This window comes from Pelodiscus sinensis, chromosome 1, assembly GCF_049634645.1.
Source record: "Pelodiscus sinensis isolate JC-2024 chromosome 1, ASM4963464v1, whole genome shotgun sequence".
Classification (NCBI taxonomy): Eukaryota; Metazoa; Chordata; order Testudines; family Trionychidae; genus Pelodiscus; species Pelodiscus sinensis.
The window spans coordinates 162,153,131-162,179,920 of NC_134711.1; the positions used below are offsets into that span (position 1 = coordinate 162,153,131).

General features: G+C 44.9%; 1 protein-coding gene across 4 annotated transcripts; it reads left to right on the forward strand.

The window, feature by feature from the left end:
- Positions 1–567: 567 nt before the first annotated feature.
- On the forward strand, positions 568–21,826 carry LOC142820268 (uncharacterized). 4 transcript variants are annotated; one of them, XM_075909215.1, is made up of 8 exons: positions 568–916; positions 1,765–1,905; positions 4,527–4,829; positions 6,819–7,124; positions 12,094–12,231; positions 14,519–14,608; positions 18,824–18,979; positions 21,159–21,826. In XM_075909215.1, exons 1-8 carry the CDS (start codon positions 862–864, stop codon positions 21,521–21,523), a joined length of 1,554 nt encoding a protein of 517 aa, XP_075765330.1. In that variant the 5' UTR covers positions 568–861; the 3' UTR covers positions 21,524–21,826. The 4 variants fall into 4 exon arrangements, with proteins under 4 accessions (XP_075765330.1, XP_075765332.1, XP_075765329.1 ...); XM_075909214.1 differs by having other exon boundaries at positions 571–916; positions 18,821–18,979; XM_075909218.1 differs by having other exon boundaries at positions 571–773; positions 18,821–18,979.
- The last annotated feature ends 4,964 nt before the right edge of the window (positions 21,827–26,790 follow it).

The window sequence follows — 26,790 nt, forward strand, 5'->3', positions numbered from 1 at the left end:
TCACAGTATTTGTTTAGAACACCATATATGTATTCAGGGCACAACTCAGCCCAAATGGAATACCTAATGTACACTATTGTTATTTGCACAGGTGTAGTTGCTCTGGTTCAGTTAGCTCTAGCACAGTTCTTTAGTGTAGACATGCCCGGGACACGTGTTTCTAAAACCAACGAGCCTCTTACCACTACAAATAAAGAAGCAGTTTAGGACTGCCTGTCATGTTCGACTAATATTGTCTCATGATCGCCTTGTACTTCTCTGCTTGTCTGTCAGCATCTGTTGTCTTTTATCCTACATGTACATTGTACAGTCTTTGGAGCAAATTCTGTTAATTATTTCTGTGTTCAGACAGTACCTAGTTCAGTCCTGGTTCATGACTTGGCTCCTATGGACATATACATTCTACTACTACTGACAACACAAACATGCATGCACAGACTTACTTCAGCTCCATCTTTGTTCTGGAGTGTGCTCTAACAATGAGGATGAGAAAAACCTTATTTCCTCAGTTTTATTCTGTGAAATGTCCTATGCCGTGCTGACCTCTATTTGCTACTGTAGCAGCTATGAGGCGGAAAACGAGGAAGTATATTCACAAGTTCTTACCTAGTGCTGGTCTACCACAGTGGTTCAAGCCACAATGTTTCCCTTCTAAAATATCCACTGTCTTTTTGTGAGACATTCTAGCTCTGAGTCAGTAAGAAAGCAATTGAAAACTAGAAGCAATCTTTAAGCATTTCTTCATGTTCTCAATCTTCAAGACACATCACTCAGTAAGGATTAAAGTTATTGGGATGTAGAGGTTTCCTAAAAAAAGTTCATGTAATGGTATATATGAAATGAACAAAAATAATTTCTGAAATGCCATCTAGTTTTATCTTTCGGTTTACATTGCTTGCACTTATTATTCTTCAGGGTAAGCCAATTTCTTTCTTTTTTTCTCAATAATTCTTTAAGAGTGGGATGTGTTTATACTAAATTCAGATTGTTCATGTGTTTTTGTTCCAAACTAAATCAAGGTAAGTTTTGCCATGGAGTTCGGTGACTGCAGAAATACTGAAGCATATTTTAGGATGAAATAGTACATGCTCAGTGTGTTTCAAACTGTTGATTTCTGTATGTAGTAATAGTTTCTAGTGATGTTGTTCATTATAAAAGAAATGACCTCAATATGAGAGGTTTTCAGTGTATCTGGAGAGTCACCAAAGAGAAGCATAACCAATTTATTGTAATAAACTATATTGTACATTTAATTATGGAAAGAGTATTGTACTGAATTTATACTAAGAAACTGAAGACACTTTAAGGATTATAAGGGGTCAGTTTCTGAGTTTGTATTTTTTGTATGCTTCTAGACGGCAAATGTTAATAACATGACTAGTATTAGCTGCTGAAAATTCCTGATACTTGGCATCATGATATACTGGTTGTGACATCTTTTCCTCGAAGGGTCATAAAGCACTTGAAAAACATTACTTAATTAAGTATCATGAGGCTGCTAAAAGAGAACAAAAGTTTTAAGCCATTGAGAGGGGGAATTGTAGCTTTAAGAAGTAAAGTGGTTTGTCCAAGATCATGCAGTGAGTCAGGGGCAGAGCTGGAATTATGCTCCAGGTATCCTGACTTCTGGTTAGCTGCTCTAGCCATGAACATACATTTCTGTCTTACAATTTAGAAACCTGCATCCTCTATTTCAGTATGATGCCCAGAAACAGACAGTGTCATTCTAAAACTAAACATTTTTTGCATGTATTATATTTCCAGCTCACAGTGATGTGACAACAGAAGAAGGGACACTGGTTAATTCTGTTACAAGGCTTCCTGAGTATCCTGACTTGGAACACTCTGTTCATGTCACTTGGAACAAGGGAAAGACTTTGTTAAAAAGTCGGAGAGATGGTATCGGTAAGTTGACAGTCTTTTCTAATGGAACCGTAGCATTTTACAATACAGAGAAAGAGGACGAGGCCTCTCCCAGCTCCCTGCCCACAGAAGATTGGAAACTTTTCCTTTTACAGTAAAATCACCCCAAGAAACGCACAACCTGAAGCTTCAAGCTAAACACCCAAAACACTGGTGTACAATTTTCTTTTTAATAAAAAGCATAAAAATAGCAACAAAAAAGAGATGCTTGTTGGATGAACACAGGGTTTTCAACCCCTTTTTGGGAGATGAAATGCACTTTTGCAGAGATTAATGGAAATGGAGATAAGAGTGAAAGATGCTATTTGCATATATTTGCATATATATTTGCATGCATATGCAACCACAGCTAAGTTGTGGCCCTCAGCTCAGTGTGAGTAGCATTGAGGCCCCTGGGACTTCCAAATTTGAGTAGCCCTGCTCTAAAATGTGTTGCAGCACATCCCTGTGGCTGCTTAATCAGCCTCACCCTGCCAGGGGCTCAGGGCTCCATGGACAGAGCTGCCCACCTTGGCAGGGCTGATTAAGCAGCTGGAGGGACATCCTGCCGTGCAGCTAAGAGGGAACTTTGATGGGGTGTGAGGGAGGCTGGTTGGGGTTGTTTGATTCTCAGCCACTTAGACGAGTGCAAGCTTGTTTCTTAGGAACCTTGAGCCAGTGGAAGTTTGGACATTTCTGCATTCTACTCTGCCCTCCAGCCAGTCTGCCTTCAGCACACTGCTAATATTATACCTTCTCCCTCCTCTTTTTCCAGGAGTGGTGGGGCTGCAGGCACAGGAGGCAACTGTACCTCCTTTGCCAGAAGAGATGTTCTCTGTTGGCCATCTCAGCTTTAAGGTTGAGTGGCGCAAAGTGGCCTTAGCAGGCTAGAGAATCCAACCAAATTACCTAACTCTCATTATGACACCCTCCTTCTGTGTTGTAGTTACAGTGAGAATGACCCTCCTGTCCTTAGGGCAGGGAGTAGTGAGAGGAGAAGTTGGTAATTTTTATACAATGGACGGATGGGTGGGAAGACAGATAAACGAGGGGGGATCTTACTCCCTTAGGACTATGGGTAGTTGCCCATTTTAAGCCATGTTTTGACATGCAGCTCATCTTACAGTAGTCATTATCAAGCAATGGGTGTGAAATCTCACTTGGGTGATTTTATAGTAGGGGAGAATTTGGTATAAATTGGATATGGGTGTTTTGATTATATGTGTGTACAAAATGAATGGCTTGCACTTTCTGATATGTTTCCAGCTTGTTTTTATTTTAATTTTAATGTTTTGGCTCCTGCTGTTGCAGAAATGTCTAGAGTCTTCAGTTTTGTTTGGTTCTATTGGCCTCAGTGATGCATCCACTAGTTATGGAGAATTTGGTTGGGAAAATGATTAAATGCAGATGATGTATTAGGGACTTTGCATACTGACTTCCATGTACTTTACCAAACATGGCTCTACAAGCTGTTGTCTTTTCCAAGCATGCATTTGACACAGGATATCTGCAGTTGTATTGGAGTTGTTGTCATTCACACAGTAGGGCTTCAGGCTTCTTAAAGCTCATGTCCGTGCCAAGTTCAGCTAAGTGTGCACAGATAATTAGAGCTGCTTGTTTCTGACAATAAGAACTCACCCCCCAAACCATCATAAACATCAGGATCTTGATTTGTCTGGAAAATGTTTAAATCTATTACTCTGTTTCTGTACAGGGCTAGCACAATTGGGGCCCAGTTCTCATTTGTTCCTTAGGTGCTGCCATAATAAACATAATAATATTAGTGTGGTCCAGATACATTTCTTCTATAAACAGGCTGCGCACATGTCTGTAGGGGTACGTCTAAACTACATGGCTCCGTCGATGGAGCCATGTAGATTTGTTGTTTTGGCAAAGTCAAATGAAGCCGCGATTTAAATGATCGCAGCTTCATTTAAATTTACATGGCTGTCGCGCTGAGCCGACAAACAGCTGATCGGCTGTTTGTCTGCTCAGCGCGCTAGTCTGGACGCTCCCCTGCCGACATCAAAGCCCTTTGTCGGCAGCCCCGGTAAACCTCATCCCACGAGGAATAACGGGGCTGCCAACAAAGGGCTTTGACGTCGGCAGGGGAGCGTCCAGACTAGCGCGCTGAGCGGACAAACAGCTGATCAGCTGTTTGTCGGCTCAGCGCGGCAGCCATGTAAATTTAAATGAAGCCGCGATCATTTAAATCGCGGCTTCATTTGACTTTGCCTATGTGTCTAATCTACATGCCTCTGACGACAGAGGCATGTAGTCTAGACACAGGAGTCCCCATTCCGAAAACAAGTGCAAGGAAATAATAATTTCTTGAAATGGCTGTGGTCAGGGAAATAGGCCTTCCCATGATTCCAAGGAAATAATAATCCACAGACTTAAATAATGACAGTTTCTCTATTAAAAGCAAACTGTTGGTAGGCAAGTTCTGTTATCACAGCATTGCTAATTAACCTGGAAACTGTCTGTAAAATATCTTCAAGCTAAGGAAAAGATTTTAAAAGCAAAGGTATAGAATGTCATGTAGCATGTAAACACCCTCACTGTAAAATGTACATTTTGTAAGCAAATGTTCTTGTCCATGTCTATTCTTTCTTTATTTTCAGGGAACACCAAAGGAATGCATACTGTCAGAGGAACTTTATATGACTGTCTTATGCTTGATCTGCACAACTGCCCAAACAGGAGTATTGATGTTACCTGGAAGACAGACAATATGCTAGTGGCCAAAATGAAAGGTCAATCAATAAAGGGTTATGGAAAATACAGCAAGAGATTTCGTGCTTTCCCCAATGGCAGTTTGAGTCTTTGTCCCATGCAGCCAGATGATGAGGGCCAGTACACCGCAGAAGTATTCAGTCGTGATGGGACACACTTGTGCCATCAAACAATTCAACTAGAGTATAGCGGTAAGTATCTGCCCACTCTGCAAAGCCTTTCAGGATCCGTAGATTATATTAATAACATGCAAATGTGAAAGAGTAGTTTTAGTAAGTGTCAGTTTATTGTTCAGATCAGTGACTGCTATCTGTAGCTAGAGAACTGCTCTGAAAATGTCATTTAATGAACTCAGTTTTATGGAGGGTTACTATACCCAGATTCTGGAACTGCATTCCTGGTCTTCAGTCCCATGTGCTCCCACACCGTGTTATTAACTAGAAACAGTAGAAAGTCAGACTCCTGGTAGAGATGGAAGACCTGCTGCAGATGAAATAAGAAATACACATTTTTATAACCAAAGGAAACAGAGGAACTCTGATGTTTAATATAGTTTAACATAGGAACAGGTTTAATGTTATATTTTTGCTCTTTTCTCTTCTGATGTGCAGCCTGGACTGGAGCCAGAACTGCTCAGATTCCCACAGGAGGGGCTAGTCTCATGGTTTACTGACAAGGACTGAAAACAGAAGTGCAGGGCCTTTCAATAGAGAAGTTTCTAATGAGATTTTCGACCAGTGTTCAGATTTCAAAGAGTTGGGTAACTTTAGACTAAGCCTCAATTACACTATAATATCCAAACATGGTGGATGCTTATCAAATCCAAACCCAAACCTTCCTCGGGTTTCCAGCACAAGAGTAAATTAGAATACATCAGAGAAGAGTTCAGTTTATTGGTGTGATTATTGAGTTTCAGTTTTGCCCAACTTCTGTCAATAAGTATTTTAAATGTTGAAATGTGGTCCAACTGTTCATGCATTTCAGAAAGTTCTGCCTACTCTAGTTCTTCTTTTATTCCTTGCTTTGTGCTTTCATCTTGCAGGCTAAACAGATGCAGGGCACCTTCAAATCATCTCTTTATTTGCATAGGAGAGCATCAAGTGTTTCATGAGGGTGTGCAGGTGATTCATTTGGTGGCACTATTCTGTTGGTGTTAGAACTGGCCTTTGGCCAGGTGCTAGGGAACATTGTTTTGCAGGAAGTTCTGACTTCTGGATGAGAGAGAAAAAACTGAAGCCAAGACTACTCAGAAACATTAAGAGTCCATCCCACATTTTGTGAGAGAAGGGGCATTAGTTATAGTAGTCTGGTCAGCCTGTGCAGTCTGTCTTCTCTCCGCCATTTTGATTGGATATTGTTTCCACTTTTTAACTTGAGTAGCTAGTTAGGGCTCTCTGTGTGTTGCAGCTGGGAACTGATGATAGTCAGGCATTTCTTTGTTGCAGTTTTGTTTATTTACAAAGAATATATGAAGTCTTGTGCCTCTGTAGGCAGAATAAATCAAATAGTGGGAAACATCTTATTTTGTTCACAGCACTTCTTTTGCTTTTCAGCATACTCCCGACCCAAACACTTGCTCCAGGTCTCTTCAGGGTCTGTTACACACTTTTAGTTGCTCCTTCAGCCTGCCTCTCTTGCTCCATTATTCACGTATGACCTTAATTTTCTGTGAGATCTTTTTTTGTGTGCACACGCACACACTCTTATCTGTGACAATACTCAACCGAAAGTTCACCTACATCTTTTGTTTTATGTGGGACTTATGTGTACTGTTATGTTAATGACGGATGAGTCCACACTGATCTATCTCAGTGGATTTTAAACTCAATCTGTAACTAGGTTTCACCCAACTTCTAACAATATACTATTGCTCTTCACTTATTCTACAAAATCTAAATTGTTGTGTGCTGGCAGTGTGTGGTCTTTCAGTATTTGCTCTTTAGATCAGAACTACTTTCTGATTATTTGGAATGGAAAAGGTATATTAAATATACAGGAAAGCATTATTTTTATTTTAAGTTTATATGTATGAAACTAGGTTTAACAAACATACTCCCCAGCATTTGACTTCAACCCTATATTTTGAAAAGATACAACAGGAAAGAGATCACTCTCAGTTAAAAGGGGGTGTAAGAAATGCTAACTCCCTTAAATTTAGCGTGATGGCTTTTCCCCCTCAGGGAATAAAACAGCATCCATTCAAGAAGTAATGGGAATCCTTGATGGCTCCATGTTCCTACATCTAACAGTGATGGAGTGGAATGACTTGGTCCAGATAATGTGGAAGAAAGACGGCTTATTGGTTGCTGAGTTAAATTACACTCAGTTGGAGTCCCATGGGGGATATCTCAACAGATCGGAGATCCTACCTAACGGCACGCTCAGACTGGACAGGATTCAGAAAACTGATTTTGGACGATATTCAGTAGAAGTGCAAGACAGAGATGGGAAGATTATATACCGGAGAATGATTGATGTGAAAGTAGGTGAGTATTTTTCAATTCAAAATATTAACAAAAATGGGGAAGTTTTAATTGTCTATCTACTTTAAAGGCTATTTTGTCCCTCAGAGTCAAATATAGGTTGAACCTCTCTGGTCTGGAACTCTCTGGTCTGGCAACATCTGTGGTCCAGAATAGGGAAGTAAGTGACTAGTCAACTATCCGGTAAGCATATGCTTATCAGATAGTTGACTAGTGACTTGACTAGTTGCTTTTCCTGTCCCTTTGCTGCAGCAAGAGAGGAGTGCTGGGGGGAACCAGCTTAAAAGCCGGTTTCCCCCAGCAACATCTTCATGGTTGAGGGTTGGGGGCTCTTGCTACATTTCAAAAACAGAAAGGCTGCAGTGAGCATGGGGCGAGTGAGGGACTCAAGCATTCCCCTGCTGGCCCTGTGCTCCCTGGGGGCCAGGAGCGCAGCCCGCCTGGCAGCTACTTGGGGCCAGGAGCAGAGCAACAGCTAGGAAGGGAGCCAGCTGGGAGGCCAGTGCTCCTGTGAGAGCTTGTCCTTCCCTGATCTGACAAACTCCCTTGTCTGAGACCCATTAGGTCCCGAAGGTGTCCTCCCTGGAAGGTCCAACCTATACTGAAAAAACTCTCATTCTGAGTTCAAAATGTGAGGACAGAAGAATCATGTAAGAACTAATTAACAATTAATCCATTAACTCATTCTTGAAACAGGCTAGAGCTGGGTGAAATTTTTCAGCTGAAACATTTTTTGGTGAAAAATGAAGATATGATGAAGCCAAAATACTTTGGTAATTTGTGTTGGCTTTGCAGAATTATTTCACTCAAAAATATTTAAAAATTCTGAAAAAAAATAAAAAGTTTTTTTCAACATTTTTTAAACAATTTTTTTGTTACTTTTTTGTTCAAAACAACTTCTTATTTTGAAATTTCGGTTGTTTTCATTTGTTAAACATGAAAAATATTTTAAATGCTCCACGTTGTAATAAAATGTTTAGTTTTTGGTTAAACAAACCATGCAATTTGACCTAAATATGTTTTTCTGACCCTTCAATGCATTGAAAATTCCAAACCTGTGTTTTGGAGTTGACTGAAAACAAAGCTGTCCTTTTGATTTTTTTGGAATCGAAACATCTTTATACCAATATAACTGTTGCCCACATATACTGGTATAGTTAAAGCTGTACACATTTTGTGTATGGAAAAGCCCTTGGAGAGGAGATAATGGAGTTCTGACACTAAAATGGATAGAAAAAGGAAACATTGCTTCAGGGCTCTCCCTTTCTTTCTAAAAAGATTTAGCCTTCTTATCAGCCAAGAAACACGAATCTTACTTTGGGCTGAAATTCATTATAATGAAAAGAAATCCAAATTAGGGTTTGCTTTCTCCCCCGTTTGTTTTAATTTCATTGGAATTTATAGTTAGAGTGAGCCAAAGCAGTGCCTTCTCAACCTGTCCAGCCCAAGGCTTTGTAGAATTTGTAGTGGTACCCAGAATGGGTCCATGTCCCACTCTCAACCTACCTAAGGCTCTGGAAGGGAGTTTGGATGGAAGGTGCAGGCTCTGGGCTTGGGCATTATATTTGGGGTGCAGGAGGAGGTGCAAGGTACAGGCTGAGGGGTGAGGGCTCTGGGATGGAGTATGAGTGCTAGGTGTGAGCTGTAGCCTTGGACAGGGGTTTGGTGTGCAGGAGGGAGTGCAGGGTGCAGGAGAGGTTGTGGGATGTAGGCCTTGAGAGGAAGTTTGGGATGGGGAGAGGTGAGGGGTGCAGGTTCTGGGAGAGAGCTTGCATGCAGAAGGGGATGTGGGATGCTGACTGTGCAAGGGAGTTTGGGTGCGGCGTGCAGGCTCTGGGCGGGGGAATGGAATTGGGGTGCACAACGGGGTGCAGGGTGCAAATTCTGGGAGGGAGTATTGGTGCAGGATGGGTGCTGGCTGTGGAAAGGCACTTAGGTGCTAGGGGGGTTTGGGATGCTGGGGATGTTAAAATGCATGTGTTTATGTAAATGTGTAACTGCTGAAAATTTCAGCAAATTACATGTGGTGGGTGGATTCCCAGGAGCCAGTCTGCAGGAGCAGCTTTTAAGCCGGCTCCCCATGAGTACCAGCTCTTGGGGAGCTGCCTGCTCCCCCATGCTCAGCAGCAGTGCAAGTGGTGGGGTGGGACTGCTTGTAGCCACATACACGTATACAATATCATGTCCCTATGGGATGAGAGCTCTGGGCGGGAGTTTGGGTGTGGTGCAGGCTCTGGGCTGGGGCAGGGAATTGGGGTGCAGGATGTGGTATCTGGGAGGGAGTTTGGGTTCCAAAGGGAGTGTGGGGTACAGGCTCTGTGTGGGAGTTTGGGTGTGGGGGCGGGGGCAGGGAGTCTGGCTCTTAGGAGGGAGTTTAGATGCAGGGTGGGGGTCTAGGCTGGGTCAGGGGGTGGAAGTGCAGAAGGAGGTGAGGGGTGCAGTGCTTACCTGGGGTGGCTCTTGTAAGTGAGGCACATCCCTCTCTGGCAGTGACTCCTATGCGGGCGGTTCTGGGATCTCCAAGCACCATTGCCTGCAGGCACTGCCCCTGCAGCTTCCAATAGCCACAGAGGTGCTTGGGGCAGAGGCAGCATGTGGAGACATATACCTCCCCCCACTGCCTAGGGGCCATAGGGATAGGGTGGCATGTGGGGCCATGGGGAGAGACCTGTTCCAGAACTTTGGTGGAGCCGGGCCCCTTTGTTCTTATATTGGTGGGGCGCGGGCACTGCAGGCCTGTACAACTCACCACCTGACTAATGAGATTACTGTGCCCCTTTCAGGAGTCCGGTTTGTTTTGTGTACCTCTAAATTTCACCTCATTTTAAAATGACTTGCTTACAAAATCAGATATAGAAATATGAAAGCGTCTCAGTACACCAATTGCTGACTTTCTCTTTTTTACCATACAATGATAAAATACATCAACTAGAATATAAATAGTGTACTGCAGGGTCTTACCTGTGCAGCATCCCCTGTCTTCCTGTAATCGATGTGTTACACTTATTTCGCCGTGTGGATAAGACTCCCTAACTATGCTGGTATGCATGCCTCATCCCAGGAGGCATATCTGGGTGGTCGACAAATGCCTTTGATGTCGACACCCGCGCGTCCAGACTACTGCGCTGAGCCGACAAACAGCTGATCGGCTCAGCGCGGCAGCCATGTAAATTTAAATGAAGCGGCGTATTTAAATCGCCGCTTCATTTTCCTATATCTGGTAGCCTAATCTACATGCCTCTGGCGACAGAGGCATGTAGTCTAGACGTACCCTAAGTCTTCTTCCTCCTTGCTCTCTGTGCAGTAGGATAACCCAGAGCGCATTATCCCATGTGCTTCTGGTGCCATTCTGTGTGCATGCCCTTCCATCACTCCGTCTCATCCTGAGGCACCATAGATGCCCAGATTTTCCCAGGATGCGCAAAGATCAGGCTGGGCAATAATTTTTGCCCAGGAGCAACTTCAAAAATTTGCAAAATAGCCCTGGTCCTAAACAGGAAGGGGCAGGGCCTAAACGGGAAGGAGTGGGGCTACCCTACCCCCAGACCATGTTTGGTCTGGGGGTGGGAGAGCCCCTTAGCACCCCCTTCTTGCTAGGCACCCATGCCCTGGAAAAGGCTTGGCACGTTCCTCCACCCCAGGCCAATCAGGACTTGGAGGTAGGGGAGCCACGGGAAGCTTCCTCCACTCTTCCCCGCCCATCCCGCGAGCAGCATGTGGCGCTTCAAAACGCTGCGTGCTCCTTGCAGGGCAGGAGGAGGCTTCACGTGCTCCCCTACCCTCAAGCCAATTAAAGCCTGGGGGTGGGAGAGCGCGCAAAGCCTTCTCTGCTCTGTCCTCACCCCCAGGCCCTAATTGGCTTGGGGAGCGGGGGAGCAGCAATGCCTCCGTGGACTGGATCCACCCACTTGGCGGGCCAGATCCGGCCCTTTTGCCGTTCCCTGGCAAAGATGGTCAGCATGATGGGTCTGGACTCACAAAGTCAGTTGGTGTTGGGTTATGTCGTGAAAATAGCTGCTGTGTAGATGTAGTTGTTACTCAGATGATAGTTTCGCAAACAGAACATAAAATGTTTATATTTGTCATTTGACCCAGGCACTTATGCTGATCCAGAATAATTTGCTTTATTGTTGACACTGTCATCTTTCATTTCCAGATGGTAATAAACCACAGTAACCAGTTTCATTCTGGGTACTGTACATACAGTTGATACTCAGACATATTCAAACTGCCCCAGACTTCTACAAAATGCATTATTTCCATCCTCTGAGTCAGCTAAGTTATATGATAATGATAAAAATCTTTAATGCAGGAGAAAGCTTAGCTAGAAGAGCTATCTTTTGATTGAATTCATTCCTGTCATGGCTCCAGACACCAACATGGAATATGACCTAGTTGCTTTAAAGTAATGTTAGGGACAGACAACTGTGTAAATATCCTCTTCTTACCCCATGATTCATCTTCTTGTGTGCCTTTGTCACATGTTGACTTCACAGACCAAGACAAGTTGTTTGGAGCCCCTCCAAGGCAGGCAAAGCAAACTACAGTACAGAGAGCTGGTGCCTATACTGCCTCACAAATTTTCAACAGAATCACCACATTGCATCTGACCACAAAAGCATTATTTCTAGTGATGTTGTAAGAGGCCAAAGGATCACAGCTGGATTGTCAGATCCCATGCTGAGTTTGTAATGCCAGCTCTTAAGAAAACTAATCTTTGGCTTGTAAAGTGGGCCAGTTTACTTTGCTCACACAAAGAGCAAAGAAACAATTTTGTTTCATAGAGTCACTTTTCTGATTCAGCTGCCTTTGAAGGGAAGTGAGAAAAACAGAAAAAGATAAATAGAGCTTGTTGTACAGTTGGTTAATAAATGATGAGTGGAAATTATAAAAAGAACCATGTGCAATGCTAACATAATGGAGCAGCAGGCATTTTGAATCAATACATTTTCCCATTGTATTCTCATTTTAGATGCAGCACTAGAGATGCCGGCCTCAACAGTTGATCCGCATTTACTATTATTCATCATAATAGGAGTACTTGGAGTTGTATTCATTGTTGTGTTGGGTACACTGATATGGCATTTTGAAAAATGCAGACAGAGAACAGGTAAGGATTTCTTCTTCAACTCTGTAACAGAATGTAGTAAACCAGGGCTATCAACTTTGGAAGCCCCGGGGACCTCAGTGATACTCATAGCACATGCCAAGTGCCTCAACCTAAGAGTGGTTGAATACACATGCAAATGTTATGCAAATAGCTTCATTCATTCTGACGGGTATGAATACAAAGATTAAGGCAAGACTACACAACACGCAGGCCCCATTTAAGTCAGTTCTGCTGATATTAATAAAATACAGTATATACCTGATTTCCACCCACATGACAGCACTTTTAATGAGCAATGACAGACCAGGAATTTAACTACTAAAACGCATATCAACAGAAGACCATTATATTGACTCGCCATCGTGCAGTGTGTTCCCAGTGGAGGCCATGTTCAAAGGATCCCACCCGTGGGCTGCATGTGGAGCCCTGTGTTAACCCAAACTGCATTGTGGGCCGGGTGTAGAGTAGCCCTGCAGTAAATCATTTTCATGACGAATCAGTACACAGGGACAATCTTCCTTACATAGTGATTCCTAATTACTTTTGGCTTGCTGTTTACCAGGCTAAGGGCCAGATTTTTTAAGTGTTTAGTTGCTTAACTTTAATTGATTTTCAGTGATAATTAGGTGCCTAAATAACTAAAAATCTGGCCCAAAGATCTTAACTGTACCAGGAAACAGCTCATACCCTTCAGTCAATAAGGCTGTGGAATTTAGTTTGCTTCAAAAAGCAATCTGTCATGAGACTAGGCCTGGAAGAATGTAATGTCCTGAGAGAGAATTTGGCCACAGTACCGTTATGATACCATTCGGACTTGTGTTAGAAGGATTTATAAAACTCCAAGGTGCCCAGGGCCTCCACTTCCATGTCTCATTCCAAAGCTGTGTCTCAAGCAGAAGACTATCACTGGCCCTGGCCTGAAGTGATTCAGTACTGACCCAGGGTGCCACCTGGGAACTGTCTACATTACAGAACATTCCCATGTTAGGACACAGTTATGAAGAGCTGAGTTTGCTGAGCTGATGCTGAACAGAGAGCGTAAACTCAGACAAATGACATTCAGTGACGAGTGGGAGAAGCGCCAGTATTTAATCCCTGCTAGTTAACACAGGACTGAATAGGATTTGTTCTGATCTACCCTGACCTCTAAGTCGTCATCAGCATTGTGTCAACTAACTCTGGCCTTCCAAACCTTATTCAGCCATCATAACACTCTGCAATGGGGTCGTAGCCCTGCTGAGTCGCCAGTCCCCTCTGCTTCATCTGAGTTTAGACAGGAGTTCTCCTGCCCAAGTACAGACAGACCATCTTTTATCTTGTGAGTTTTGAGAAGTGCATTGTCTTGTGTGGCTCTGCAGGGATGGGCGGGTTAAGCAAATGCCTCCACATCTGTGTGAAGGGAGATAACTTAGTCTTTGTTTCCACACACCCCTGAAGTAGATGGAAGGAGGTCCGAGTGTCCCAGAAGGACCTAGGCTTGGCAAGTCTCCCCATTCCCAGGAACCCAGTAGTCAGCTATTCACTGGATGTGCTTTGCAGCACTGAGACAGGCGTGGTCCTGCAAACAGGCAGCATGAGGAGCAAGGAGAACACATTTTTCTTGCCAGCTGTGCGAGACAGGGAAGAGAGAGGCGACCAATCAGCTCATTGGTCCTACTTCTGACAGGCAGATGGCAAGAGAGTGAGATGGCAGCTTACCCCAGTATAGACTACAGGAAGGGCAGAGTGGAGGCACAGAAGTAGAAACAGAAGGGGAAAGCAGCATTATTATGATCTGTAACAGCAGCATATACATATTTCCAAAAGGATGCTCCTCTGGGAAAGGCAATGGAAAACAGATGTGGTCCTCCAAGTCCTGCTCCACTAGGCACAGGAGAAATTACATGTGAAGGATGGACAAATAGTTTTGGGGTGTTTGAAATATCCCTGGGGAGGATGTGAGAATGAGGGGAAAAAGAATGGTCATCCTGAAGGGAGAAGTAAGCTGGCAGCAGCATGTGAGATTGAAGAGGAAGGCAAAAGGGAGAAAACAAAATGTCCCGAATGGCAGAGTGGTCAGAAACAATAAGCCTACACTGTGCAGTTCTAAAGGCGTTAGCATTAGCCATGTCACACTTCTGTTGTTTAAAATTGATCAGCTCTCTCCTGCTGGGCTACATTTTCCCGTGACTCTCGTGACATCAGGAGAAATGATGGGAAATGGGCCCCAACAGATTGTGCTAGTTTTGCTTTTCCTTGAGAATTTTCCTCAAATGTCTAGTGATTTTCTTATTTTATTTGTGTTAAGGTCGCTTCTGGTCAGTGCCTGGGGCCCATAGTGGCTATAATGAGGACCTGGTGGAATCTGGAGTGGGAGGCACGAACAGCCCTGACCAAGGTGAGTATCCCAGCTGCCTAAGAATGGTTCTGGGAACAGGAGGGTAAAGACTCTGCTGACAGCGCCATGTATTTGATATCACGGGACTTGTTAAACACTGTTTGAAGCAGAGCCCAGAGAGGGGAGGAATTCTCAACCAAGAAAGCAACTAATATGACAGCAGTTCCCTAACACAAGTGCTCAGGAGTGGTAGTGGAGTAACCTCACAAACCCGATGGATCTAAGGTGATACCACCGCTGAGCCCTAGTACCACAGAGATTGGCTGGCTCCATGTGTCTCTCTCTCTCTGCACAGTTCCCTTCAGTGGTCGCAGTGTTAGGGTTCTTATAACAGGCCCTTCCTGCCTTTCATATCCGGCTAGCTCATAGGGCAGGATTGCTAATAACAGCAGTGTGATATAAGTTACTGTTGTGACACTTGATTTACACTTTTGGAGCTCCCAGTCCTCCTTTTTCAATATTTTCCCAGGGGTGGGTTGACTCCTCTGCCTCTAAGTTTGCAAAAGGTGAGTTTCTTCCAGGCTGTCAAGAGAGTTGCTGGCCATGACCCAGCAGCCGTATACACGCTATATTCAGTATGTACCTTTGGCAATGGCCAGGAGGAGCAGCATGGGCTGAACTCACTATCAGTACAGGTTTGGAGTGAGCGACGTTGCAGCCTGGAGCACTTGGGGGCACAGCAGCAAACCAGCAGTGCTGCAACCCCCATGAACTGGGTCACAATTCCACTCGGTTTTGGCCCCATGCAGAATAGGTGGGGCGAGCCTTGAGTAGATGGTATATTCAGTGCTGCACCTTCTTACTGCTGGTCTGGGTCTGGCTGCTGTGCCAGGGATCCCCGCAAGGGCCTGCCCAGGCTCCCCCTACTTCCAGCATCCTGTGTCCCCTCCTAAGACACAGACATGAGTGAGCCAGGCTAGAAGGGCAGGATGAGCACTGCACAGACTCAGTGGGCTAGACGCGGGGGTCATGGGGAGAGTGTCTTGGGAGTTGTCCCTGTTTGCCGGCCCTCATTAGTAGCATGCTCCTGAGTGCATGGACACTTGTTGTGCCTTTCCCTGAGTTCCAGTCCTTTTATTCCCCACATACTCTTCATATTTCCATAGACTGTAACGTCAAAAAAGACCTTTAGATCACCTAATCTGACCTTGTATATGTCACATACCTTAGACTTTCATCCAGTTACACCTCTAATCATGGTAATGGAGGCAAGGGAAGGCACAGCCTTCCCAAAACTGCCTACATGCTCGGCCAACTGGGAAGGGTGGGGCTGCAACGCAGCAGCCTGGCTCCTCCAGCTGTTGGGGAGGGCCGGGGTTGGGGCTAGGGCTGTAGTACAGCAGTCCCGGCCCTCCAGGTGGCCAGGAAGGCTGAGTGTGGGTGGGGGTTGGCTCCAGAGGCAGGCCTTTTGTGGAAGGGGCGGAGCCATTTGGGCCTTCACCCACCACCCATATCTCTAATGAACCCAGTATTGCTTCATTTCTCTCCTCCACTTCAGCTCTATTTGGTCACCCTTCTGTCCTTTCCTTCGCCCTGCCTGTCCCCCAGCTCACAATTAAAGAACCATGTTGTGATGGGGCTCATTGCACTGATAAGGAGCATTCCTCTTGATTCAGAGACAAAGTTTGCTCCTGAAGTATTATGTGATGCTCCTCACAAACAGCACGTCCATCAGCATTGCAACCGCACAGACAGCTCCCCCAGTGCCATCAGGAGGAGTCCGAGGCAGCACAGAGATTTTGCAAAAACAGTTAAAAATGTTATTTCTACTACGCGTCCCCTAGGAGCTATATTCAGTGCCTTCTCTATGCGTGCAGCTCAGTTCCAGCAGGTGCAAACTGAACAGTACAAAACCAAGAGAAACAACACATTTCCTCGCCCCTCTGCTGAAACACACCATAATAGAAGGGATTGAAGAGCTCAGCTATTCCACTTTACCAGGAAAAGGCTGAACTATTGGTTTTGGTTCACATGCCCATGGATGTTGAGATCTACAGAACCCAAATATGAAAGCAGAATTCAGCCAAAACATCTCTGCAAGCCAGGCCCGCGTTGTGAGTCTGCCACAAAACATTGCCATCAGCAATCGGGGACATAACCTACCATATTGAGTTCTTCAGTAGGAGCCATGAGGGATATTCATGGGTCTGAGGGTCTGATACTAGACTCTGTTCTACTGTAAAGTTAGGGTTGTGAGAGTTTGGTCATGTCCAAGCTGAGAAATACCAATTTCCATTGATTTCCATTGATTTTATCAAGGTTGAGCCATGGTTTTAGGCCACAAGCATGTGCCAGTAATGTAGAACATGAACTATGGCTTAGAAAACATAGGAGGAAATCAAATGAGGCTCTCAGACCTCCTCATGTGAAACCCAAAAGAATGAGATGCATCTGCTATTGAACTGAGCTGTCACTAGCATTACTCAGTCTCTGGTGTCATAGGAGTCGTTGCCTAGTAATCTAGTGCCTCAGCACAACTGGATTAATCCACCAGCCCCAGGAAATTACATTCTAAAAATACAAGCTTTCCACTGGGGAATAATTTACTCAACAATTTTTAATCACGGTAGTGTGAAAATGTTTGGAACCATGAATGATAAAGAGTCTTTCCTGGCCAAAGCCCCTGTCTGTCCTCCTCAGGATGCTGCGGCTCAAATCTTGGCTTTATTTTTTTACCCCATGAAAACATTTTTATCCAGCGTGCAGTTGCTACTGAGGCAGGTGGCAATCTTAGTGCACCAAGACATTGTCAAGGGAGGAAAGCAAGGTCAGAGCATGCAGGCAACGTCCAGACAGTAAAGCACTTTGTGGGCTACTATCCCGGCGCCTAGGCTGTAGGGCACTCTCCGAGCTGCTATCCAGTTGCTTGGGTTGTAGGACACTCGGTGAGTCACCAGCCCATGAATGCCAAATTCACCCTGAAAAGGTTACACTCCATTTTTAATTATGCTTAGGGTATGTCTACACTGCACGGCTATTTTGGGATACCAGAAGTATCCCGAAATAGTTGCCCTGTGTCTTAACAAGCATTCCTGTAACCCTTGTTCCATGGTGCTGTGTAGATGTGCCAAATTTAAAAATAAGCTATTTCAAAATAGAATCAAAATAAGATACGCAATTTGCGTAGTGCACATTGAGCTTAGGGTGCTGTGTAGACACACCGTTAGTGTGGTAGGACATAAATACAGGACTACACACTTCTCTTTGTCCAGAGCTGATTTCTCAATTGTGTTAATGGGAATATTGATCAAAGAACAAAATATGGCCTTCATGTAGTAACTAAAGTTTTAGTTAATATTTTTATTTATAATCTATCCAGTGCCTTGGTTGTCATTTGGCATTAGTGAGCAAAAAGGAAGCATATTTGTCCTTTCTTTCTCTACTTTCCATAGCCTTTCTCTGTTACTTTCCGTCCCCCATCTATGGGTACGTCTGTACTACAGGCTTCTTTTGGAAGAAGCTTTTTTTGGAAGAGATCTTCTGAAAAATCTTCTTCTGAAAGAGTGCGTGCAAAGAACTGCCAAAGTGCAACGAAAAAGTGATCTGATTTTTCAAAAGAGAGTGTCCAGACTGATGGAATAGGCACCTGTGCTTTTTCCTCTTTCCTTTACTTCTGAAAGAACTCCCTCTTCCCCGTTCTCTTCTTCCTCATAGAATGAGGATTACCAATGGCAGAGAAACTCCTCTGTTCTTTTGATTTTCTTGTGGAAGAATGCAGTTGCAGTGTGGACGTTCCTTAACTTTTGACAGAAAAATGGCCGTTTTCCCGACAAAACTCTGTAGTGCAGACATACCCTGTGTGTCTCGTATGTTCTTCCCTTTGCACCCATTCCCAGCCAGTTCCCACTTCTGCATGGGCCTTGCTCTCATTTCCTTTCACTGTGCGGTAACAGTGCCCACATGCACAATATGCTGTTACATGGCAAGCTAGTGCACTGTAGATTCACACCCGGGCTTGCCATGCAGTAACTCGCAATAATACAACAATCCCTTGGTTCGTGTTTGGAAACTTTCACTGCAATTATGAAAGTGATAAACTTATCTTTGTCTACATTAAAGATTCTTCCCAATCTTAATCTCTCATGTGGACATAAGAAATACATGAGGCAGATGGAAACCGGCCTTCTTGCTATATGTTTGACAACATTATTGCTAGGGTAATGCCTACATTCTGCATCTGTTTACTTAGATATATTTTGCTTTCTTGGTTAGAAGGGACTGGAAATCAAGCTTCAAAGGAACCAGAGGCTGCAAACTCCACCAAGCAAGAGAATGAAGCTTTCATTAAGAATGCTGAAGAGACTAAAGCAGCAACAGCTGCAAGCCTTTACACTGAGCAACCTATGTCTTTAAATATCTCCACTTTTCAAGGTAAGAAGAGACAAAAGTGAACTCTAAACCCAAACCACATTTGAAACAGGAAAGCAGATTATTCAGCCTAACTGAAAAGTCTCCCTTGCCTCTGAAGTCCAGGGCTCTCTTAGGTGCAATAGCAGCATAACCGTAATGAACTCTATTTCAAGTCTCGTGGGAGTTTGTGCTATGCTGCAGGACCTAGTGCATAGTCTGTGCTCCAGGTGACTATTTTTGGATAACACACGCATATGCTGTGTACAGTTACTCCAAAATTAACAATACCACAAGCCAAGGGTGTTCTCAGCCAATCAGAGCAATGGCCAAGTTTGATCTCTCTGCAACTCTTTGCTGACAACTGGTGCTGAAGCAGGCAGCAGTAAAACTGACTAGCACCCTGCTCCCACTCAGTAACTGTATAGGAAAAAAACCGCTTCTTAAAGGAAAGCTCTGTGTTTTTTCAATAATAGTTGTTATTAACACACGTCCAGAGAGCTCTTCACAGTGGCATGTGAGTGCATTTAAATAGCTTAAATAGAGTCACTGATATTCCAAAACAGGAGTAAAGCCAGACTCCCCTTCTGACTGCAGCTTTGAGAAAGAGCGTGGATAGGGATTTGCCCACTCTGCTCAGATTACACAGCACAATGCATTTGAATCCTGGGAAAGATGCATCTTGTAGCGCTTTCTGAATAAGGCTGGCTAGGTTTGTGTTTTAGTGTATCACTCAGCTTGCAATCCTTTAGCCTTACCTTCCATTTGGAAGTGGTTAAGGCATTTTGCAAACTTTAATACATGTAAGACCTGTGAGGCACAGCAGGTAAGTATTATCTCTGATTGACAGATCGGTAATTGAGTGGCTTGCTTGAGGTCAGAGTGTTCTGTAGCACATCCAAAAAAAACCCTAAAGTCCTAGCCCAACCTCTGGCCCCACACTCCTTCTTGTAATAGTTATGAAGACAAAAACGAGCACAGCGAAGTTATAAATAGAGAGCGTCATGCATCCTTATTTCCTGTTATTTCTTTTTGACAGATTTGCTCTTGTCCATCTGTTTTCTGCTTCTCTGCACTACCTTTTCAACTAAAGGTGGATATTGTGGCTCACAAAGCCCATGGCCACAGGCCCCACCCTGAATTTAGGACTTTATCAATGCCAAGACTAAGCTCAGGTTTTATATCAAGCAGAAAGTAAATCTCTAGCCCCTCTTCTTGTGGGGAGAACCTGGAAAATTTAATCAATGCAAACTGCTTGCTTGAGTTTGGAAACTTGTCCCTTGCTTCAGCGCTTCAGCCTGTTACTTCCAGGGGTCAAGAAGGAATGTTTTCCTCAATGCACACAATTGACCAGATGTATTTTAGGTGGTTTATTTTGCCTGCCTCTAAAGTGTTTGAGCACAGTTGAAGACAAGACACAGGATAGGGCAAGGCAGTGCTCTGAAATGCTACAGAGAATCCTCTGTCTTAGATGTTAGGCTGATGGGCCTTGTTCATGTGCTCGCAGCCAAATTGATTTTCAGATTTGGGGTTGGGAAGGAATTTTCACTCAGGTCAGATTGTCAGGATCTTGGTGTGGCTTTTGGGTTTTGTGTTTTTTTGCTTTCCTATGCAGCATGTGGCATAGATTACCTGGTAGGACCATCAGGGCATCTCCCAATTATTTCCCGGCCATTGCAGAAGCTTGAGGCAGCAATGACATCTGATCCGTCCAGTTCTCTGCCACAGGCACCCAACATTTTAGTCTCCTGAAGACTGGAATGCTTTAGTTTACCTAAGCAATTAGCTGAGGTTTAACAACCTATTGTATACAGGAGATGAGAGTAGGTCACCTAGTTGTCCCTTTTGACTTTGTCTGTGAAAAATATACTTTTTCCTGAAACTCATATGTTATTCACCATCCTCACATAGGAGCTGTCCAAGGCTGGACTACATGGTGAATGAATCCCACAGCAATTTGAAGCTGCGCCGGGATGTTGTTGACAGCTCCAGGGATGCTGCAAGCTCCTATTGGGCTGCCAATCAGCTGCTTGTGGCTGATCAATTGTGCCAAGTTAGAATAAATAACATTTCTTTATCCTTTACAGCCACATTCACTCTTTAGATTACTGCAAACTTCAGCCTTACAGTCCATGCTTAAATGGTAGGATAATAATATGATAAGGGGAAGGTGTATGTTATCCATTTGCTCTTTTCCTTCCAGGGATAGAAGGCTCTAAATCACAGTGCGGGCCTATGCATGCTGGAAATGATGTTGCTTCAGTTACTAAAGACTGTGTTCTACCAGAATATGGGAACTATGTTCCTCAGGATGACAGGGACTGTGTTCCCCGAGACTTTGATGAGTATCCCCTCCCAAGATTTGATGACTGTGGTCCCCCAGAATTTGATGAGTGTTCCCCACCAGACTTTGGTGACTGTCATCCTCCAGACTTCGATGATTGTGTCCTGTCCGAATTTGATGATGATGATGGTCCCCCAGAATTTGATGACATTGCTCTCCCAGAATTTGATGATTGTGGTCCCCCAGAATTTGATGACATTGCTCTCCCAGAATTTGATGATTGAGGACCCCCAGAATTTGATGACATTGCTCTCCCAGAATAACATATATCTACTAATTCATTCTACTAAATACATGTTTTGAAAGGAAGCTACATTGATATTGTGACTGGAGGCTGAACACAGGGTTATATCAGCAAAAAGTCATTGAATCACTAGCAAAATTCTGAATTTTAAGCATGTACTGTTGAACTTGCTATAATTTACATCCTTAATTATTAGATACTGCATGTCTTGAGTTTCTTAGAGTTGAATAACAGTTATGTTAAAGGTGTGTAATTTATATGATAATAAAGCTTTTCACTTTTATTTTGTAGTGTATATACTAGCTATTAATGTGCTAATTTGTTTTTCCACAGGTCAACAGACACAATGTCTTTTGCATAGGACCAACCAATGAACTTTTGTTCTGATGGTGCAATATATCTATCTTGTGTTTTATTGGTTCATTGTGCTGTCATTGGACATTCTAGAGAACTTAGGGGCTGGACTTTGTGGACGCTCATAGAAGATTCTCTCTAATGCACTTCTGATAAATTCATAGTAAACTTAATTAATTCAGCTCCAAACTCTGAAATGCTGATGCTCCAATCAGAATCTAGGATGTTTTATTGCTCAGGAGGCCAAATTAATTTGGCCCAGGCTAAATGCACAATTTAATGGGGAGTTCATTCTTGCAACTAGTAGTTTTATCTGTATTTCTAGTTGTTTCACTGAGTCATGCCTAACTTAATGCCTGAACTCTTGTTCAATGTATTTCATATAAAAATACTTATAAAAAGTCCTATAAAATATATAAATACATAAAAAAATATATAAATATATCTTTGTCATAATCTATCAGCCAAATGTACGCAATTCTCCAAAACAGATTAAGACCCAGGATCTGGTATGGGGAGAATGGGAAATTTTGTTTAATAAAGAACTCACACATCAGAAAAAAGCAGTAATCAAACTTACTGAAACAATAACTCCTTACTATTGTACAGTTGTGCACATTTATTTTTAATTTATCTTATGCTTTATTCAGAATCTGATAAAGAGCCTGTGTAATGCTTGATAACTGTTGAAGCATTCACTCAATAACACTTTCCACACAACATATATCTTTGTATTGTCCCCATTTGTAGAACTGAAAGGCCATAGAGAAAGCTCACTCTTAAATTCATGGAGAACGGATGACTCGGGACCCACACATGGTTCTGTTGAATTAAAAGATCTAACAATGCCTGCAATTAGGTGATATTCAGACTGAGTGTCAATCTTTGTAGGAAACACAAAGACGTGTTTCACCAAACAGTGTAAAGAAGAAAGCCACGATGTTTGAAAACTGGCACATCATCACGTATGTGAGGGAAACATGTAGGGAATCAACTAGATTATTTTTATTTTTTGGCATTTATTCCTCCAGGCCAGGCCTGCACAACATACGGCCCGAGGGCTGCATGCGGCCCACAGAGGCTTACTGGGCGGTCCATGATGACTACAGGTGGCGCGGCCCCATCCGATCCGCCGGCCAGGCGGAGGAGCGGAGCACTGCTGGGGAGAGGGAAGTGCGGTGATTCTCGTCGCCGGGCTGCCTATGTGCAGCTCCGGCACGAAGAGGTGGGGCGTGAGCCAGAGGGCAGGATGCCGGCAGATGCCAGGACGCTGGCGTGACGTGGAGTCGTGACGTCACAGCTGGGTTCAAAAAGGCTCCGGCAGCCCCGCAAACTGGAAGGCAGAAGCCCAGTAGGGGAAGGGGCTTGTGCTGAGGGGAGGGGGGCAGGTCAAGAGAAAGGGGAAAGCACCAAGGGGCAGGGTGCAGGAGAGACAAATGCCAGGGGGCCAAGTGGAGACACGTGTGTTTTTTTTAGCCCACGTGTTCGGTAGTTATAGGGAGAACATCTGGCAACCTTACTTGCGGCCCGCAGCTGTTTTCTTTGGAGTAATATGGCGCTTGCTGCTTTCCGAGTTGTGCAGGCCTGCTCCAGGCTGAGGGAGAAGGTATGGCCAACAATTTTCTCAGTATAATTACAATAGTGTAATTAATTTGAGGGAGAAACTTCCAGCGTTGAATATCTTTTCACACTTACATTTATCCAGATTAGCTGACATGGATATTTCAGGTGTGTTGCTATGGTTTGTAGGTCACATGACCCCGTGAGATTAAAACATGAAACCTTAGGAGAGGTTAAGTATCTGCAGACTTGCCAAATGTCAGGCATGAGTGTGCAGCTGCCCCTCACACATTTCCTCAGCGAGAATGTATCTCATCTGTTCCGGGGAGCTGCAGGAATGCTCTACAATAACAGCCCATGGCCACCAGAGGCTACTGTGTCACCAGCTGAGCAGTTACTTGACCTCTGCCTCTGTGTTCACCATGCTGAACCTCAGAGAGAAAGTCCCATTGGAAATAGCAGGCAAGTGGAAGGGATGGTGGGGAGAGAAAGGTGAAGGAGTCTAGTGTCAGTCCTAGTCTTTCCCAGGTAGCCGCACCCACTGACAGCTGTCAGCTGCATCTAGCTTTCAGTTCATCCACTCAACTAGCCCCATCTAGGGATTTCGAATAATTGACTAATCGAATAGTCGGTGCAATTTGCATTGACTATTTGATTAGTCGATAAGGGTGCCTTCACCTTCACCTCTGGGCTGTTGCTACACTTCAAAGGTGAAAGTGCTGCGGAGAGCGCAGGGCAGTCCCCCACTGGTCCCATGCTTCCCACAGCTTTTCAAAGTGGCAGCATTGCACGGAGCCCAGGGTCAGCTGGGGACTCTCACTGACCCCAGGTTCCACGCGACGCTGCTGCTTTGAAATACCGTGTGCAGACTCTTCAGTTGGCTCCAGGCTGCACACACTGTTTCAAGGCAGCAGCGCCATTTTGAAGCACCTCCTCCTCTTCCCCCTCCCCCACTTGCTGCCTCTTTCTGATAGAGACAGCAAGGGGGGAAATGACTAGTGTGTTGACTATCTGATAAACATTTGGGGTATGTTTACACTACAGAGTTATTTCAAAATAATGCGTTTAGACACAAAATGCATTTCGAAATAGCGTTTTGCTATTTCAAAATAGCGCGTCCACACTGAGTGGACGCTGAATCGCATTTAAGGCCGACTGGAACCAGTTCTGGCAGGGCATCAGGTCAAGAATTATCTTGTGTGGCTGCTACCTGAGGATATCTGAGGCTTATGTTTAAAGGGACTCCCCCGGACAGCCGGTTCTAAGGTTTCCCTGCTTGCTTGCCTACCTCACTGAGGGTATGTCTACACTACAAAGTTAATTCGAACTAACAGACGTTAGTTCGAATTAACTTTGATAGGCGCTACACTAGCGCTTCGCTAGTTCGAACTTAGTTCGAACTAGTGGAGCGCTTAGTTCGAACTAGGTAAACCTCATTCTACGAGGACTAACGCCTAGTTCGAATTAAGTAGTTCGAATTAAGGGTTGTGTAACCTCTTAATTCGAACTAGTGGGAGGCTAGCACTCCCCAGCTTGCCCTGGTGGCCTCTCTGGGCACCACCAGGGAAATTCTATTGCCTCCTTCCGGCTCCGGACCCCTTAAAGGGGCATGGGCTGGCTACGGTGCCTGTGCCAGGTGCAAGCCTGCCAGCACCCAGCTAGCAGACCCTGCACCTGGCACGGCTCGAGCCAGCCACCCGCTGTCACCCAGCCCTCCGCCTCTTCCCGGGACCAGGCTGGCGGCTCCCGGGAGCTTGCCCGGGACCGCAAGAGGCGAGCACCCGCCTGGCCTAGTGCGGAAATCGTGGACCTCGTCCACGACCTCCACACTAGGCACAGGAAAGTGACCGTCTAGGGCAGGAGAGCTGCCAGCCTGGCCATCCAGGAGCAGGTTTGCATGAAAATCAAGGCAGTCCACTGAGACCCCCGACCCTGAGCCCTGAGCTTACAATGGCCGTACTGGGTCAGACCAAAGGTCCATCTAGCCCAGTAGCCTGTCTGCTGACAGCAGCCAATCCTAGGGACCCTGGAGGGGATGGACCGAAGACAGTGACCAAGACATTTGTCTCATGCCATCCATCTCCATCCTTCCACAAACAGAGGCCAGGGACACCACTCCTACCCCCTGGATAATAGCACTCCATGGACCCAACCTCCATGACTTTATCTCACTTCTCTTTAAACTCTGTTCTAGTTCTAGCCTTCACAGCCTCCTGCAGCAAGGAGTTCCACAGGTTGACTATTTGCTTTGTGAAGAAGAACTTTCTGTAATTAGTTTGAAGCCTGCTACCCATTCATTTCCTTTGGTGTCCTCTAGTCCTTCTATTATGGGAACTAATGAAGAACTTTTCTTGATGCACCCTCTCCACCCCACTCATGCTTTTATAGACCTCTATCCTGTCCCCCCTCCGTCTCCTCTTTTCTAAACTGAAAAGTCCCAGTCTCTTTCACCTCTCTACATATGGGATCTGTTCCAAACCTCTGATCATTTTAGTTGCCCTCCCCTCTCCCACCCTCTCTCTTCCCCTCTCCCACCTCCTTTTCCCAGTCTCCCCGAGTTTTGTTCAATAAAGAGAGATTCTATTTTTGACCACACGTTTTCTTTATTTTGTACATCAGGAAGGGGGGCTAGGGAGGGGTAAGTGGAAGGAGGTGAGGGAGGAATGGGGTACAAGCTCCCAATGGGGAGGACTGGGCTGGCTCTGCGGGCTTCTGGAGGTGGAAGCTCTCTTGCAGCCCCCCAATTACCCCCTCTCCCCAGGTGGCAGCCTGCGGCAAGTGCAACCAGTCTGATGGCCGAGTGGTGTGATGTGCCCAGTGTGGGCACTCAGGGCACTACAAGCCAGGACTGCTTTGCAAGTTGGGCACCCCTGAGAACTGTCTGTCGGGGGGGGGGGGTCGGGTCCCTTTAAGCACAGCCCTCGGCTAGCCTGAGGCAGCATCTCCACGCTCTAAGTCCTCCTCTGATGCCCTGCCGGCACTGCTTCCGGCCATCCTTAACCCCGGTTCAAGGTCCACTTAATGTGGACATGCTAGTTCGAATTAGCAAAACGCTAATTCGAACTAGTTTTTTAGTCTGGATGTATTAGTTCGAATTAGCTTAGTTCAAATTAACTAATTCAAACTAAGTTAGTTCGAATTAGCGCTGTAGTGTAGACATACCCTGAGGGACAGCAAAGCATTTTTTTCCTCTGCGTGCTCTGGTTGCCCTCACTCAGCACAACACAGCACTCTGCAGCATGGAGCCAGAGCCGCCCTTGGCACTGTGGTGCTTCTCATAGACGTGTTGCTGCGAGCCTGGCAGCACGTTCTGCAGGCAGTAACAGTCTCTCT